The following is a 16630-nucleotide window of genomic DNA, read 5'->3' as shown; positions in this document are numbered from 1 at the left end:
CTGATGGCCAAGTGATATCCTTCATCAGACACCTGTCCTGAAAAGTAACAAAGACCAGAAACCTTCCTGTAACAAAGTTTTGCATGCCAACTTTTCAATGGTGTAGTTTCTTTCAAGACCTCAGTCAGGATAGGCAATACTGAGGTATGATAGTGAAAGGAAAGGAACAACGTCCAAAACCTTAAAGAGTTAGCTGCAGAGTTAGGGAGAAACCTGTAGAATACTGGCCCAAACTCTCACCAATCTGTCTCAGGAAGAATGAGAGGGAGGGATGAGAAAGTGGGATAACTCCTGTTTTAGAATGCTTTCCTTCTACTTCTTAGTCAGATAGGTTCTATACAAGATGTTCTTTCCCTCATCCTTTTCCTCCCATCTTCATACTTACCTGGGTATTCTCAAAAAGCCATTGACTTATGTTATTTGTGTTTCACGACCTTTCCTCCTCCCTTGATTTCTTTCCTCTAAACACTTCCTCAGTCTTCTCCTCTTTGGGGGGTAAGGATCTTAGAAAATCCATTTCCTTCTCTGCCACAGGGAAGCCAAGCCTCTGAGCCAGGATTGTCTAGCACTTATTGAGATTGTCCCTGCCTTTGTAACTCTCCCAGTGACTCATAAGGCTCTCTTTCTCCCCAAAGCAGATGTCACAGATAGGGCAGCAGTAGTAGATCTTCTGTTTCCAGTGAGTCTGTTGGTGCCTGACCAGACCAAAGAATGAGCTAAAGGATTTGCTCCAATGGAAGCAGCTGGAGGACTTCTCTGTGAGGTGGACCTTCTGGAGGCTGGAAAAGCTAGCTTTCTTGTTAAAAGTCAAGGGACAATGAAGGCAAGAGTAAAGCTTGAGTCTTAGAATCTTCTCTGAGTGAAAGTTAGAGCTGGTATCACAGCAGAGGGCTCTAATGCTGCGTTCCTGACTCTTGGTCACATGTTTTGAGGTTGTATTAATTGTTGCCTGAGTTTCCAAAGTGGTTACCAGGTTTTTGGCTACTAATATCTGGTTCCTACCAACAGGAAGATTGGGTCTGATTCATAGGGCTCTTGGTTCTAAATACAGGATCTAGGTACTGGGTCACTGATTTCCAGATGCAAGCCCACGGACAGACATTTGCTACCAAACAAAATTCAGTTTTGGTGCTTGGAATCCTTACCATATGCTTCTGACTCCCAGTCACTAGCTCCTGGCTTGGGTGTATCTTCTGGTAGCATCTGAACTCAGACTGGTCACGGAATCTCTTCTCACAGAAGGGGCATGAATGGGGCCAGTATGGACACAATGGTGATGACTCAGTCCTGAAGTATCATAGTAGGTCTTATCATCAAGTGTGCAATGGAAGGGCTTTTCCCCAAGGTGCATATGTCTATGGTAGTGGAGGGCCTTGGGGTTTCGAAATGACTTCCCACACATACTGCAGCTGTTAATCTGTTTTGGACTGTGAACAGGCTGGTGACAACTGCAGTTGGAGCTTTTGCTAAAAGACCTGCCACAGGTGTGGCAGGTAAAGGGTGGCCCAACACCGGATGCTAAGAACACTGTGGTCCTGTCTACAGATCCAGGTGGAGCAGAAGATGGGCCTGTGTATCTGCAAATAAGGGAGACTTTGCCACCCATAATACTATTCTCCTTTCTCAGATCCCAACTCTGATCTTTAAATCCCTCCTTCTCACCTCCTATAGTGAATAAAGAATAACACAGGACTTCCCATGAAAACCCCAACATAAATTCCCCAATTCAGTCTAAACTACTTCCCTTCTTTCAGCTACATTTTCCCACCCAACACATTCACCCTTACTTTTTTGACCTCATAGATTAGAGATAAAACTAAACTTCAGGATTTCCTAATTAGATGCCATTACAACTTTAACTGGATTTTTTTCAAAAATATCAGAAACCAGTATTTTAACCTATAATTGCATTTCTAATATCCATTTCATCTCATTTCAATATTGCTCACCCTCCTGCAGATGAGTGTGTCACCTGTAGGAGACCTCATAATGTAGCAGGCAAATTGGGATGTTTAAATCGAAGATGGTACTACTAGTAAGCAAGCTAGCATAAAAAGCATAGATAAAGATGATCCTGGAAAACTAGGAGGCATATTAAGTCTGGCCTTAAATTTTGGGGGACACACCCTGTGATGCTCAGGGGTTACTCCTGGCTCTACACTCAGGAATTATCCTGTCAGTGCGTGGGGGATTCATCATGAAAGGCAAGTGCCCTACCCATTGTACTCTCTCTCCAACCCCAAAAGGACTTTTAAATAAAAGTGGTATCACTAGCATAAGGAATCTACATGTAATCTATCAATTCTTAAAAATGAAAATGTTCACTATCTTGTATGAATTAATCATCTTCCTGAAGTTAAAAAAAATCTAAGCAGATTTTTTTTTTTGCTTTTTGGGTCACACCCAGCGATGCTCAGGGGTTACTCCTGGCTTTGCACTCAGGAATTACTCCTGGCGGTGCTTGGGGGACCATATGGGATGCTGGGGATCGAACCCAGGTCGGCCACATGCAAGGCAAACGCCCTACCCACTGTGCTATCTCTCCGGCCCCCTAAGCAGATTATTTTAAACTCCATATGGATCTAACAGGGTTGGAAGGATATAGGTCAGGAAAGGATATACAGAGGCCCAATCCTCTTAAGGAATGTTTCATCCCTCCCATTAGATGAATCCTAGGCTTCTCTCATTTTCTTCTTTACTGTAGTCCTTACGTAATAGGAGGTCTCTATTTTGGTGCTAGAAATCTGCATACCATTGTTTCTTTTCTAGTTCAAGTTTGGTGATCAGACCTAGATTAGACAGAAAAAAACTGACTGGGAGTAAGAAGGCAACAGAATTGAGGTTCTATATTTGTCCCCTTTATATTCTATTCTTGGTTTAAGATAAGTGTGCTGAGTGATGGAGAGATGGTACAGCAGGTAGGGAGCTTATGCTGCACACAGCCAACATGGGTTCAATCCCTGGTATCCCATACAGTCCTCCAAGTATCATCAGGAGTTATTCCTGAGTACAGCGCCAGGAATAACCCTTGAGCATGTCCAGGTATGGCCCAAAACATGCAACCTCCCTCTCCCCCAAACACACACACACACATACACACACACACACACACACACACACACACAGATGTAGGGAGACACCCAAAAAGTCAACTCCTACTAAAGTGCATAGTAGGATTTAAAAAATAGTTTGAATAGGCAGATCTGCATATTTTGAGAACACAGTTATGTTGCAAATGTTATCTCTGCCCTCATGCAAGCTTTCATTTCATTTGTATCCCATATACTTTACACCTGGAAAGTGCAGAACTAATGATCTATGAATCTCATTATGAGCTGATCTATCTGCCTAGATAAACCAAATATCCCGGGATCCTGGGACAAGGGGCTTGCTGGAGGAAACCCAGTCTCTTACCTAAAAACATCAGGTGTTTGAAGGTCTCGGACATGACTTCCCAGTAAAGGACCCTCTGATTGGCATCTAGTCAGTTCCACCCTTCCTGTGTGAAATCCACTACCACATCCTATAGATGATGGGCCTTTGGAAGAGCAGGAGGGATTCAGGTAGTCTGTACACATACAGTTGACAGACACCCAATCTCAAGATTCAGAAAACTTGAGGGGCTGGAGTGATATAGCATACTCCAGGTAGGGCATTTGCCTTGCACACGGCCGACCTGGGTTCGATTCCCAGCATCCCGAGCACTGCCAGGAGTTATTCCTGAGTGCAGAGCCAGGAGTTAACCCCTGTGCATTGCAAGGCATGACTTCCCAAAAAAAATTGAGAAAAAAAGTTAAGAAAAAAGGCAAACCTAAGATGAGAGAAATATTAAAACACAGACACAAAGCCATCAACTGGTTAAAGGAAGATGGAGAGGAGGAAAGAAAAATGGATGGGTCGGGGAGGATAGCCTGCCACTCTAACTAATATTAGGAAATAATCCATGGAGATATAAGGTGGGTAGAAATTGAAAGACGTTGCCGCCCCTATTCTTGGATATTGTTGAGAGAATCCATTTACCAGTAGATAAGATAATGATGAAAGTGTTCCTAGGCTACAGGGCCTGGTCCCTCCATCTTTCTAGATTAGTCGCCTCACTTTTATCCATGCTTTCCACCAGCAATCTCTCTCTTGGGCTTTCTGCAGGGCCACCTTATCCACTTGGAGTAGCTTCTGCACAGATTCGGTCAGTTTCAGTTGGCCAGATACCTTCTTTTTCATGATGTCTCTCTATTCCTTCATCCCTGGCCTGTTCTTTAGGGCTGACTGGATTCCTTCGTAGGACTAGCTACCTCCCAGTAACAGGGCAGATGGAGAGGCCCCAAGGTTTGACTCGATTTTCTGTGACAAACATATCTCCTCCAAAGGGCTGTCTTCTTTGATTGTTCCACTGTCCACATTTTCCTCTTTCTATAATAGACAATGTTGGTTCCCTCAGAGCTGAGGCTAAAGCTCAGAAACTGGTCCCTCGTGGCTCAGTTGTTGCTGTCCGTCCGGCAGTCCGAGACTGGGGCCATGGAGATGTCAGCTTTATTTCCTCATGCTTCCAGTCACTGATAGTGCCAACTCTAGAAACTGAAAATCAAAGAAATAAAACATTATCCAGCAGGGAAGGGCTGCTGAAGGCCTGGTTTGCTCACTGGCATCCTAGCACTGCACCCCCCCCCCCCCCAACACAGCTGCAGCAACCTCAGGGGAGTGCCAGGCAAGGCCCCCAAACTCTCCCATACTTGGTCAGGAAAGTCCAAATTACTAAATTTCTATTTAATGCAATTAAATCCTCTAAGCACTGTCCTGTAAGGTAAAAATTAACTGGCCTGAGGAAGCTCTGAGTTTAAGCCCAAAGAACTGCATAAGCAAATACATAAGTTGCTAGCCCCTTTTCAGGAACCTAGAATAAAGAAATGCTAAGTAACTTGCTAAAGGTTACAGCACTTTTTTGCTTAAACACTAGTTTCTGGGGCCAGAAAGACAGTATAGGGGTTAAGGCACTTGCCTTACATGCAAGCTGACCTATGGTTCAATTCCTAGAACCTCATATGGTCCCCCAAAGCTCTGCCAGGATTGATTCCTGAGTGTAGAGCCAGGAATAAGCCCTGAGTATGTAGCCCAAAACCAAAAAAATAAAATAAACCCTAGACTCCATACTACTGAAAACACAATTGAGAAGTATAGTATTCTCAGGAAAATGCCTGTGCTTGAGATAACCAATCCAAATTTGTGACACACCATCTTGTATTAATCTCTTCACTTTGTTTTGGCTTTATGGCAAAATGTCATTAAAGAAGACATTTTCTGAAATTCTAACTGGGTCCCCCAAAATAATATAATTTTGTATATTTTTAAAGAAATATACAGAGATGAAAAAAAAAAAGAAATAAAGATCCTTGTAAAGAATACAGTAACATTCAAACAGCAAACATTTATTGTGTTCAGGATGAGCTCAACATTATCTGTCTGCCCCTCCTGGCAATTCCAAGGATGTCTGAACTCCAGCCTCTTCCAGCTCACAGCAACTCACTATTGAGGTGGAATAAAAATAAAGACATAAAACCTGTTGATTTTTTCTTTCACTTTTATGTACAGTGGTAGAATTGAAAAATACAAGGATAAAGGGGGCATCTGAGCTACCTGGATGGCTAAAGGAAAGTTGGAAGGAAAGGTAAATTCCTAAGATCTGCGGTCCTTCCCGCCCTCTCCCACTTTCTTTCAGTACTATTCAACCATCTGATGATTGAGAACAAATGAAATGAAGTCAGACTTAGGTGCTGGGGCCTATCTGCTCCCAAAAATGTCCCCACTCTTCAAATGTAAATCTGTGGGAATGTGTCACCGTCGTCCATCCTTTGAGTACATCCTGTCTCTCTAAATGCAAATCCAATTCCCACAGCAACTCTTTGTTTTTGGGGGGGTGGGATTTTTTTGGGTCACACCTGGCCATGCACAAGGGTTACTCCTGGCTCATGCACTCAGGAATCACTCCTGGCGGTGCTCGGGGGACCATATGGGATGCTGGGAATCGAACCCAGGTCGGCCGTGTGCAAGACAAACGCCCTCCCCGCTGTGCTATCGCTCCAGGCCCATCCACACACAGCAACACTTGAGGATGATGGAAATCCTCGACCTACCTGCAAGACTTCACCAGCTCAGCCCTCGCCAAGCCTTCCGGCGAGCTCCAGTCTTTTAAGCTCTCTCTCTGGTCAGGCACAAAGGCGCTCCCAGGTAGACCAGCCCCAGCCCCACCCCCACTCCACTGCGGGAGCCAAGGAGCCAGGCCAGTTCTGCAGGTGCGTGAGCACCCTCTGCATGCGCCGTGTACTCACAATGGCCCGGCGGGCTGGGACGGCACTGCCTGTGCCCGTGGCTCCGGGACTTCATTCCTGACACTGAGCCTTTGTCCTTGCGCTAGGAGTCTTTTCTCGGGTGCTTGGCGTGGCCGTGGCCGGAGTGGGCGGCGCTCCTTGGTCGGGGGAGGGCTTCTTGGAAGGTTGGAACGGAGGAATCTCCTCTAAGACAGACGGCACACTCCCTCTCCTATCGTGGCCAGGGGCAGAGTAGTACCGGATCATCACGGGCTAGCGACCTCAACTAACTCCGGCCGCTCGGCAAGCACAGGGGTGTGGGCAGCAGTACTCCCCGCTCCCACGCACCCGCTCCCCTCCCAGCGACCCTCCCAGCGCCGAGACAGTGCGCTCCAGGTCCAGGCCGGCCCGCCCAGGCTTGGCCTGCTCCGCCTGTTTTCGCCCACTCCGATCCGATCCGCAAGCTCTCAGCTTCTCCAGGTGCATGACCCCGCAAGGACAGCGGGCAAAGGTTCCTTGCATGCGTTGAATCCGGGTTCGATCCCAAGCCATGCCTGAGCACAGACACAGGTGTAGCTCAACTTCCCACATCTCCCAACAGTGGTTACAGCGCGGAGGGTGGGAACCCTTTCACCCCTATTAGCTCACCCATTCTGCAAACTTGTTAATTGCTGGTTCCACCTCAAACCACCATTTCTCTTTTTTCTTGGTTTTGGGGCCATACCCAGCAGTGCTCAAGGTTTACCCCTGGCTCTGTGCTCAGGGATCACTCCTGGTGGGACTCAAGGAACCATATGTGGTGCTGGAAATTGAACCCATGTCAACCACATGCAAGGTAAACACCCTGCCCGCTGTTACTATTTCTCAAGCCCAATTTGGGATACTGAAAGAGGAGTTTCCCTTTGCCAACAAAAGGGGAGCCCACAGCTCCCCCTTGCCAGCAGTCCCATCGACCAACCACACCCCATCCCCAAGGCCTTATTTTTGACATTCCTGGAGTTCCCCAGAACCAGTTCCTTCTGTCCCCGAGCTAGGAGTCAAAGGCTAAGATAATGAACAGTACCCAGGGCAAGTGACCAGGAAGACAAACCACCCATCCTCCTTCTAGATTCCCTGCATTCTGTACCACAAAGGCCTGGTTTTCCTATAAAAATCTCACAAAAGAGCCAGAGTTAACTTAGTCCTATACTAAGTTCCTCCCCACTTGGGGAGTTCCTTTTTGGGGAGCTACTTTTATTTTCTATTTTCCAATAAACTTTTCTACTTTTCAACTCTGAGTCTGAGCAGCTTAATTATATGATATCTTCATTCTTGAAAATATTGAAGAACCTGGGAATTGCAAATGAACAGAGACCTGTGAATCTCTCTCTCTCTCTCTTGCTTTTGGGTCACACTTGGCGATGCTCAGGGGTTACTCCTGGCTTTGCACTCAGGAATTACTTCTGAGTGCATGCTCGGGATGCATGCATTCTGGCCATGCTCGGGGGACCATACAGGATGCTGGGAATCAAACCCGGTAGGCTGCGTGCAAGGCAAACACCCTACCCACTGTGCTATCGCTCCAGCCCCTAAGCTGTCTCTCTTCAGCATTAAATTCTCTCCCTTCATTTCTCAAATAAACTTTTCTTACTTCACTAGTCATCTTTTACTGAAATTCTTTTCTGCGAGGGAAGGCAACAGACCTGGAAGCCTGGGTCGAATCTAGTATTGATTTTATCCTTTTCTGCAAAGAGCAATTTCTTGCTCCAGTCTGAGTTCCATGACATCTTGAGAACGCAGTAGCAGAAATAATTTCAAACACTGGGTTTACTGAAATGCTACCAGCCTCTCACTAGAAAGCTGAAAATGGTAACGTTTGTGAGGGTTTTAAACCCAGTAAAATCAGTGTTTTCCTAGAAATTGGAATTCCAATGACAGTGACTTGGCCATAATATAGTTTGCCGGCTTTTATACAAACAAAAGCGCTTTCTTGACCAATTTTTCATGTATCAATCAACCAACTGTCTATGTGCGTGCATCTATGTGTGTGTGTGTGCCACCCTTTTGTCCATAGTCAATTCATGTTTTTCTGTATGTGGAACACTCGAATACTAGAGCCACTTTATATACCCAAATAATTTCTCCTGGTAAATTCTATATTGACTTGTATATTTCAGTAAATATTTGTGGGATCTCTAAGCCACCTGCGTTAGGTGGCCATGAGCCACTTTCCTACCCCGACCTGCAGCCACTGCCAACAGATGCACGAAGAAGGGAACAGGGCTGCCAAGCTGGTTGGTGATCAGTTGCCGTATATTCTAATCTTTGTCCCGCCATTTATTCCATTCTCCCCATGTGCCTGTCCCAGTCTCACTGTGCGCCCCCTTCCAGTTTCCCCTTGCCCTCATTCCCGTCTCCTACTGTCCCTATGCTAGTCTCCCCAGGCACAGTCTCTCGCAGCCTTAGTCAAGAGCCCAACCACCAAGGGTTGGGGTAACAACTATACAGAGGTGACATAGCACAATCAACACATGTAAAGCCCTTCCTTCCGGAGAAACTCTTCTAAGACTAAGATCTCCTCCTGCTAAGAGAGGGCAGAATTTTGAGGGTTGGGAGTAAGAAATATGAAAAAAGCTGACTAGAACAATTTCTTATTCATCATAATTGTCCAATCCAGGCTTTCCAAAGGGATGGGGGGGTGGATCTAATATATAAAATATCTAAGACTTCAAAAATTATCATCTTTCTAAAATGCTACAAAGTAGCATTTCACCTTATAAAAGAAATTGAACATTTTCACCTTATATAGGAAACTGAACATAAAAGAGAATAAACAACCTGAACTATCACAAGGCAAATAAAAGTAGCTAGGCTAATTTCATATCCAGAACTTTGACACCAGGTATTTATCTGAAAAAATGAAAATATTATAGTCTTGAGTGAGGTAAGAGTTAGCATTTGTTTTTATTTGTTTTTTTTTGTTTGTTTTTTTTTTGCTTTTTGGGTTATACCTGGCTCTGCACTCAGGAATCACCCCTGGCAGTGCTCAGGGAACCATATGGGATGCTGGGAATCGAACCTGGGCCGGCCGCGTACAAGGCAAGAGAGTTAGCATTTTAAAGACTGCTTAGGGGGTACGGTGCCGCCAACAGGTCATTCTGTACCTGCAGGGTGAGTGCATCAGCAGCCTGATGGTGCCTTCAGGCTTCCTGATACCTCCAAATTGCCGCTGTGCCTTTGGCCAGACCCCAATAACTTGGGACCAAATTTACCAAGGAAATTAAACAGCCAAAAGTTAGGTATGTGGGAGCCATGCCCACAAACCACCTCTGGCTCAGCTATACAAGCTCATTTATTGGCCTTATTTCAGAGACCCATAGATAAATCTCGAAAGAGATCAAAAGCCACAGTTAATCTCAGACCCATGGCTGAACAGACTGGGGTAAATCGGAGGTGGGCAGGTTGGCCTGTGCCTGCCCAGGCAGAGCCCCAGCAGCCACTTGCTTCCACGATCTAAAATCACTGCCATACCCCCTACCTGACTCCACCATCTCAGGATGGACCTCACCAAGATACAATGTGCTGAAAATTCGGTTATGCGGGTTTTGTGACTGAAATCTCCAGGCTTTTATAGAGTTGGGGTGGGCTATCTCCCCCCCACTTCCCAATACACATGGAAGCACTGGCAGTCACCCCCACGAACCAACTCCAACACCACCCTGTAAACAGGGTGAAATACATCAAAAGCCAGAGACACAGCAGCAAGTCCCAGAAGACACCACAGAGCTGGAGATCTCTCTGGGCCCCATACCTAGCCAATTTCACCAGGGCATCCCAGATGGAGCAGGTGCAGTCTCCCTGCCTACTCCAGGTGAATCCCGGCGGCCAAGAACTTCCACAAGCAAGGCCCAGGTATGCGGGTTCCAGAACTAAATCTCCAGGCCGGATGGTGGCAGAAGTGTCAGTCTGTCCCTCCTTGGCTCCCCACCTGCTCATTGGCCTGGCTGTCACACCCACAATGTGCCTCTGGGCACCATCTTAGCGCACCAATAGCCCTCCAGAGACACCCAATTGAATCCCAAAATGAATTAGTGCCCTACAGAAATGTCTCTGGAACCCAACCATTTACAATATAGGATTCCAGAAGCACACGGCCACAGCACCCATGATATTCAAAATGAGCAATGGACAATAAAAGATCTAGCATCTGCCCCTGGCAGGCAAGCTTGAATGGTGGTGGGAAAATTCGAGCAAAACATAATGCCCAAAAGTAGAGAGAGATTATTGGGGAAGTTGCCTGCCATGGAGGCAGGGTGAGGACTGTGATGGGCGAGGGGAGGGAATATACTGGGGACAGTGGTGGTGGAATCTGTGCACTGGTGGAGGGATGGGTGTTCGATCATTATACAGCTGAACCTCGAACATGAAAGCTTTGTAACTGCATCTCATGGTGATTCAATAAAAAAAAAAAAGTAATGTGGAGTTCATGCCCAATTCAATCAGCTCAATCAATGGCTGAATAAATAGCAGTACTCCTACATTAAAAAAAATTAAGCAAAAAAAGGCTGCTTAATAGACATTCCATCATAAAAGCATTGAAATTTTACTGATCTTTCATTTTTTCTACTCGACTTCTCAAGAAGGGTGGCATAGTTAAGAACTTCCTTTGATATGGTCTTGTAATTGTATTATCTTCTTGCTTTAGAGTCTTTTCCACCAGAATATTCACCTTAATCAAACTTCTATAAGGCTGGAAAAGTGGATACGCAACAATGCTTTCAAACTCTTTCATCTCTTTCTTTACTGCTTCCTGCTTCTCTTGCTTAAGTGGTTGGCTCTGTCTTTGGCTGAAGACTTCTTCCTTGAGTTTTTGTGCAGCAAGTTTTCTCCCTCGAATCATACGCATTTGGTGGTCTTTAATTTGCATTTGATTCCTCTCATTTACCTGTTCTCTTGTCTGTGTATTTTGGATGCCATGCTCTTCTGGCTTAACTTTGGGGAATGTTATTATTTCCCTGGGGGGTTGCAGTATTTGTCGAGATGTTTTATTCTTCATCTTCCTGGCTTGTTCTGCTTGACGTATATGCCTTTCTATGTGATTCATCTCTCTCTCAGGTAACAAACAGTACAGATTTTGTGTCTCTGTGCCATGAGTTACTTTCCCTTCCACTTTCTTCCTGATTTCATTGCCTGACTCGTGTTTTTTCATCATTTCCACTCTTCTCTTATTATAACATGACTCGGCTTTGGCAAGCCAATAGTCAAGAGAGTGAGCTTGCTCCCTACAGAGTGCTTCAGACTCCTCTTGGTATTTCTGAATTATCAGTTGTCTTGTTGCTGGTGTACGCACACCACCTAGATTCTAAGTACAAAATTTGACAATGTGATTGTCTTTTTACCTTGAATACATTTGAACAGGCACTATACCCTTACTGACACCAAGAAAAGATACATGAAATTTTATTTACTCTGGTCTAATTATAACTTTGTTCCCATCACTCCCAGGTAGGCCTGTATGCTCTCAAAAGTTGAAGTACCCACTACCAAAATCAATAACAAGATTTTGGGTATTGTTTGTTTTGGGCCTCACCCAGCTCTGCCTGGGGCTTTCTCCTGGCTCGGTGTTTAGGGGACCTCAGGGGCTTAGGGGCCATGTGTGGTGTAATGAACCTGGATTTGCATTTACTAGGCGACTGCTCTACCCACACCATCATATCAAATTTTGTGGGGTTTTTTTTTGCAATTATTGAGGGACCACACCCATTAGTATTTGGGACCTAAAGACAGACTTGGCAGTGCTGGGAGACTGTGTGGTATCAGGATCAACCCACGTAAGTGACATCAAGTATTAAATTTTTGGTTCCTGGGGTCAGGGAGCCACAGCAGGTTCAAGGGACCATGAATTACCTAAAAAGAACCTAGTCCTCCCATATGTAATCATTGGCTCCAGCCCTTTGAGAAATCTCCCCAGCCCAATAGCAAATGTGTTTAAAATACAGGATTAAGAGTTTTCAAAATACTCCTCTTTGCACATATGCATATAGCTACAAGAGTGTGAGGATACTATTGGAAAGTGTCACTGGACAGAAAGATTTTAAATAAGGTTACTATTCCTACTAATTCCAAAATATAAGATATTTACCAATATTTTTTTCTCCAGTGGAGATTGCTGACCAGCAGCTATTCTAGGGTCTTTAGATGATTTAGCCCAAATCAGTCTGGAAGATAAAAAAAAGCAAAGTTGTATTAGAATTGGGAGGTGGGGCCAGACCATAGTACAGGGGGTAAAGCACTTGCTTTGCACATGGCCAACCCTAGTTCAATCCCTAGCACCCAATGTGGTCCTCAGAGCCTTCCAGGAGTTAGCACTGAGCACTGAACCAGGAATAAGCCCTGAGCACCGCAAAGAAAGAAGAAAGGAAGGAAAGAGGAAAGGAGGGAAGAAAGAGGGAAGTCACAGAATACTCCTACTTACATACTAAAAAAATTAAATCGTTTTGTTCAAAGTTAAGGATGTTTCCCTCAGAAAGAGAAAACCTGCTAGACAGGAGTATACCAGAGCTACTTCCACCACCACGCCTCCCCCTGCCACCCCATGGGAAACCTCTGCATTCTGATGGTGAAGAGCAAATACTCCTTTACCAGGAGGAAGATCTCTTACTTTAAAAAAAAAAATTGCTATTGGATCACTGTGAGCTATAGTTACGAAACTTTCATGTTTGAGTTTCAGTCATACAATGATTGAACACCCATCCCTCCACCAGTGTATATTCACCATCACCAATGTCCCCAGTATCCTCTGCCTGCTTCTCCCCCTGCTTCTATGGCAGACAATTTCCCTCTTAGTCTCTCTCTACTTATGGGCATTATTGTTTGCAATACGGATAATGAGAGGCCATCATGTTTGGTCCTTTACTACTTTCAGCACACATCTGCCATCCTGAGTGATACCTCCAACCATTATTGACTTAGTGACCCCTTCTCTATCCCAGCTGCCTTCTACCCTAGCTCATAAGGCAGGTTTCCAACCATGGAGCAAGGAAGATCTCTCACTTATTTTGGTTTGAGGGCCATACCCACTGGGTCTGCTCCCAACTCAGTGCTTATGAATTACCCAAGAAATGCAGTATTCGAGGAACCATTGGGTGCTGGGGATCAAACCTGGGCCTTCCGTCTGCAAAGTACATGAGACATATTTCAGCCATTTGAGCCATGTTTCTAGTTCCAGATCTTTCCTTTTTATATAAATGAACATAAAGCATACTTCTCCTGTGGACTCAACATGAACCATGACGAATCTTGTATCGGGAACTGGGTGCAGGAAGAGAGAGGATCCTTTGTAGAGCCTTGCTCAAGTACATCTGTGCCAAGTTTAGTCTTCCAGCTTGCTCGGTCCTCTAAAATAGCTCTAGAATTCAGTGCTATCAGTTCATTCTCTTGCTTCAGTTTCTTGATCCGGGCCCTCTCTGCTTCTATCAGCATATACAGCATGTCTGGCCAATTTGTTCTGAAATGATTTAATCACCCACCTTGCTTATTTATCTTACACTGCCAATCACCCTTCAACCTAAATTCAATATCAGACAATTCCCAGTTGACCCATAGCAATGGGAATTTGTGGTTACTCTGGGATCATTTAAAGGGCAGGCTGATGGCAAGAAAAGTGAAAACTAACAACTTTTCATGTGTAATCATTGGTCTAATCTGAGTTTACTATGAGGTCACATTTAAACCATTGAAGATGCCTCGCATTTCACCTCTGTGCCTGTGATCATACCCTCTATAGTTAAGAAATGTGCTTTGAAGGGGATGTGGCTCAAGGTAGAAACTGTCTTTCTTGTGTGAGCTCTAGGTTTAATCTCTGGTACTGAAGAAAATTAAAACTGGTAAAACAAAAAAGCTAGATCTAAAATATCTGAAAATATAGCCTACAAGAAAAAAAAAGCAAGAAAAAAATTAGGTTATTCAGCCTGACAGGGCTAAATTTGAATCCTAAATTCCTAGATATGTAATTCAAGACCCATAAGTCTCTGTCAGGAGATACTATGACAAAAGTCTGCCTCAGGATTACGGAGAATAAATACAAATTGGGTTAATGAGTGTGGTTATAAGTTCTTGATAAGTGGCAATTGTATATCCTCCACATGCCAACCCCCTATTTGACTTATAAAGTCTTTCTGGTCTTCATTATGTTACAGTGATTTCTGTCTCCTTCAGATCTCTTCTGCAACTCATTTGGAAATTAATCATGGTTTATAGTTGATGTAACTGCTTTTAGGGCGTGAGGGTTGTTGGTCACATCTGGGAGTTCTCAGGGCTTACTCCTGGCAGTGCCTGGGGGATTATATGTCGTGCTCAGGATAGAATGTGAGGCAAACACCTTAACTGCTGTACTATCTCTTCAGTCCCTAAGTTTTAACATTTTGATGCTGAAGGATTATTGAAGAGAAATGTAATTTATATATGCAACTAAAAGTACCTATATTATGGAATAAAACTGGATCTGATATCAAATATTGGATCTTACCTTTTAGGCACAGTATGTATAATTATTTCAAAATTTGAAAAATAGAACTGTTGTGATAGTACACTGAGTAGGGTGCTTTACTTGCCTGCAGACAACCTGTTTGGCCCCCAGCACCTCATATGGAATGCAGTCAGAAGCACACAGGTTGTAACCCCAAAACAAAACACAAAACACACCTCAACATTTCTCAATCTTTCTTGAGGAGGTAAACCAGCAGTTAAAAATATGTATATTTAATACAGGCTCAAAAAAACATATACACATTTTGTCTTACTAGTGACTGTCACTGCATTTTATTTGTCTGGACATAAGGTCAGAGGATAGATTTCTCAACTTTGCTGCCGGAGCCTCTGCTTAAATACTGAATACTGACAACAGTTTTTTAATAACCCATGAGTGTCTTTTTTTTTTTTTTGCTTTTTGGGTCACACCCAGCAATGCACAAGGGTGCCTCCTGGCTCTGCACTCAGGAATTACCTCTGGCGGTGCTCAGGGGACTATATGGGATGCTGGGATTCGAACCTGGGTTGGCCGCGTGCAAGGCAAACGCCCTACCCCCTGTGCTATCGCTCCAGCCCCCATGAGTGGTTTTTTTTTTTAATGGTCATGATATCCCATGATGCTTCTGTTCCTTGACTGCACTGGGATATTGTTCATCTTATGTAAAACATCTCAATACTTTTCTACTTGAAAAAATATGCTGGGAAAGACGTTAATTACAACTTCAATTTTCAAAGACAGGGATAACGGCTTATCTTGGGGCTTGGTCACCTACAGCCCTTTTTAGACAAAAAATACAGTTGAGTGAAATTATGAGGTTTATCACTCTCCTCTGCTTTAATTATAACCATTTCATTACTGTCTTCCCATTCTCATTTATTTCTGGTTTCGGGGCCACACCCAGTGGTACGCAGGGTTTACTCCTGGTGGGGCTAGGGGACCTTATGGAATGCCAAGGATCGAACCCCGTTCGATCACGTGCAAGCAAGTGCCCTAGAGGCTGTACAAGTCTCTTCGGGCCCCTTCCCATTCTCTTTAGATAAAAGCCACACAGAAGCTTTTCTCAAGGTGCAAACAGTTTCTCTCCTTTGGAGGAAAAGATAGTGGCAACCTCAGATCTTTTAAAAGTCGGAGCTAGGGGGCTGGAGCCATAGCACGGCGGGTAGGGCGTTTGCCTTACACGCGGCCGACCCGGTTCGATTCCCAGCATCCCATACGGTCCCCTGAGCACCGCCAGGAGTAATTCCTGAGTGCAAAGCCAGGAGGTGACCCCCCCCCCCAAAAAAAAGAGTCGGAGCTAAACCCAAGCTCTGGCTGAGTGTGGGTGGAAGGGATGGGAGGGAACCAGGCGATTTACCCAGATTTTCGAGTTCCAGATAAAGGAAACTAACAAACTTGACTCCCGGTACGACTCCCTGGCCTCTGTGTCACGACAGATGAGTGCACCAAAGGGAGAGGCGAGCCGGCTGCACGCAGAAGTGGGGCCGGTACCCAGCCGAGGAGCGCTGGTGTCCTCAACCCAGGGCTCCATCGGCCCCACTCCATCCCAGCGTCCCTTCCTCCTCCGCCCTCGCCCTGCCCCTCCGGGTCCAGTGAGCCCCCAACTCACCTCCCGCGGGGCCGCCAGGACGGCGAAGCACGCGAGCTCCCCGCAGGGACTCCCTGCGAGAGCCACGAGGCGTGACGAGCCTCCGGACGGCAACCGCCGCGAGGTTCTGGGAAGCACAGCGCAGCCGCCCAAGGGAAACGTGGGCTCCGGGCCGGCAGAGACCAGCGCGTTGGGTAAGGTGGGCACGATTCCCAGGGACACGCCCCCCGTCAT

At 45.3% G+C, this 16630-nt stretch overlaps 1 protein-coding gene across 1 annotated transcript; it reads right to left on the bottom strand.

Annotated features, from left to right (window-relative positions):
- Nucleotides 1-43: 43 nt before the first annotated feature.
- On the bottom strand, nucleotides 44-16600 carry ZFP57 (ZFP57 zinc finger protein). The gene is given in 4 exon segments (XM_055125950.1): nucleotides 44-1009; nucleotides 1011-1258; nucleotides 1261-6534; nucleotides 16418-16600. Coding segments are annotated over 3 exon segments (1149 nt in total). The 5' UTR covers nucleotides 1715-6534; nucleotides 16418-16600; the 3' UTR covers nucleotides 44-562.
- Nucleotides 16601-16630: the final 30 nt, after the last annotated feature.

The sequence above is a fragment of the Sorex araneus genome, chromosome 2, assembly GCF_027595985.1.
Source record: "Sorex araneus isolate mSorAra2 chromosome 2, mSorAra2.pri, whole genome shotgun sequence".
Classification (NCBI taxonomy): domain Eukaryota; kingdom Metazoa; phylum Chordata; class Mammalia; order Eulipotyphla; family Soricidae; genus Sorex; species Sorex araneus.
Note: the sequence above shows the minus strand (reverse complement) of the source record. Positions and strands in the feature narration are given on the sequence as shown.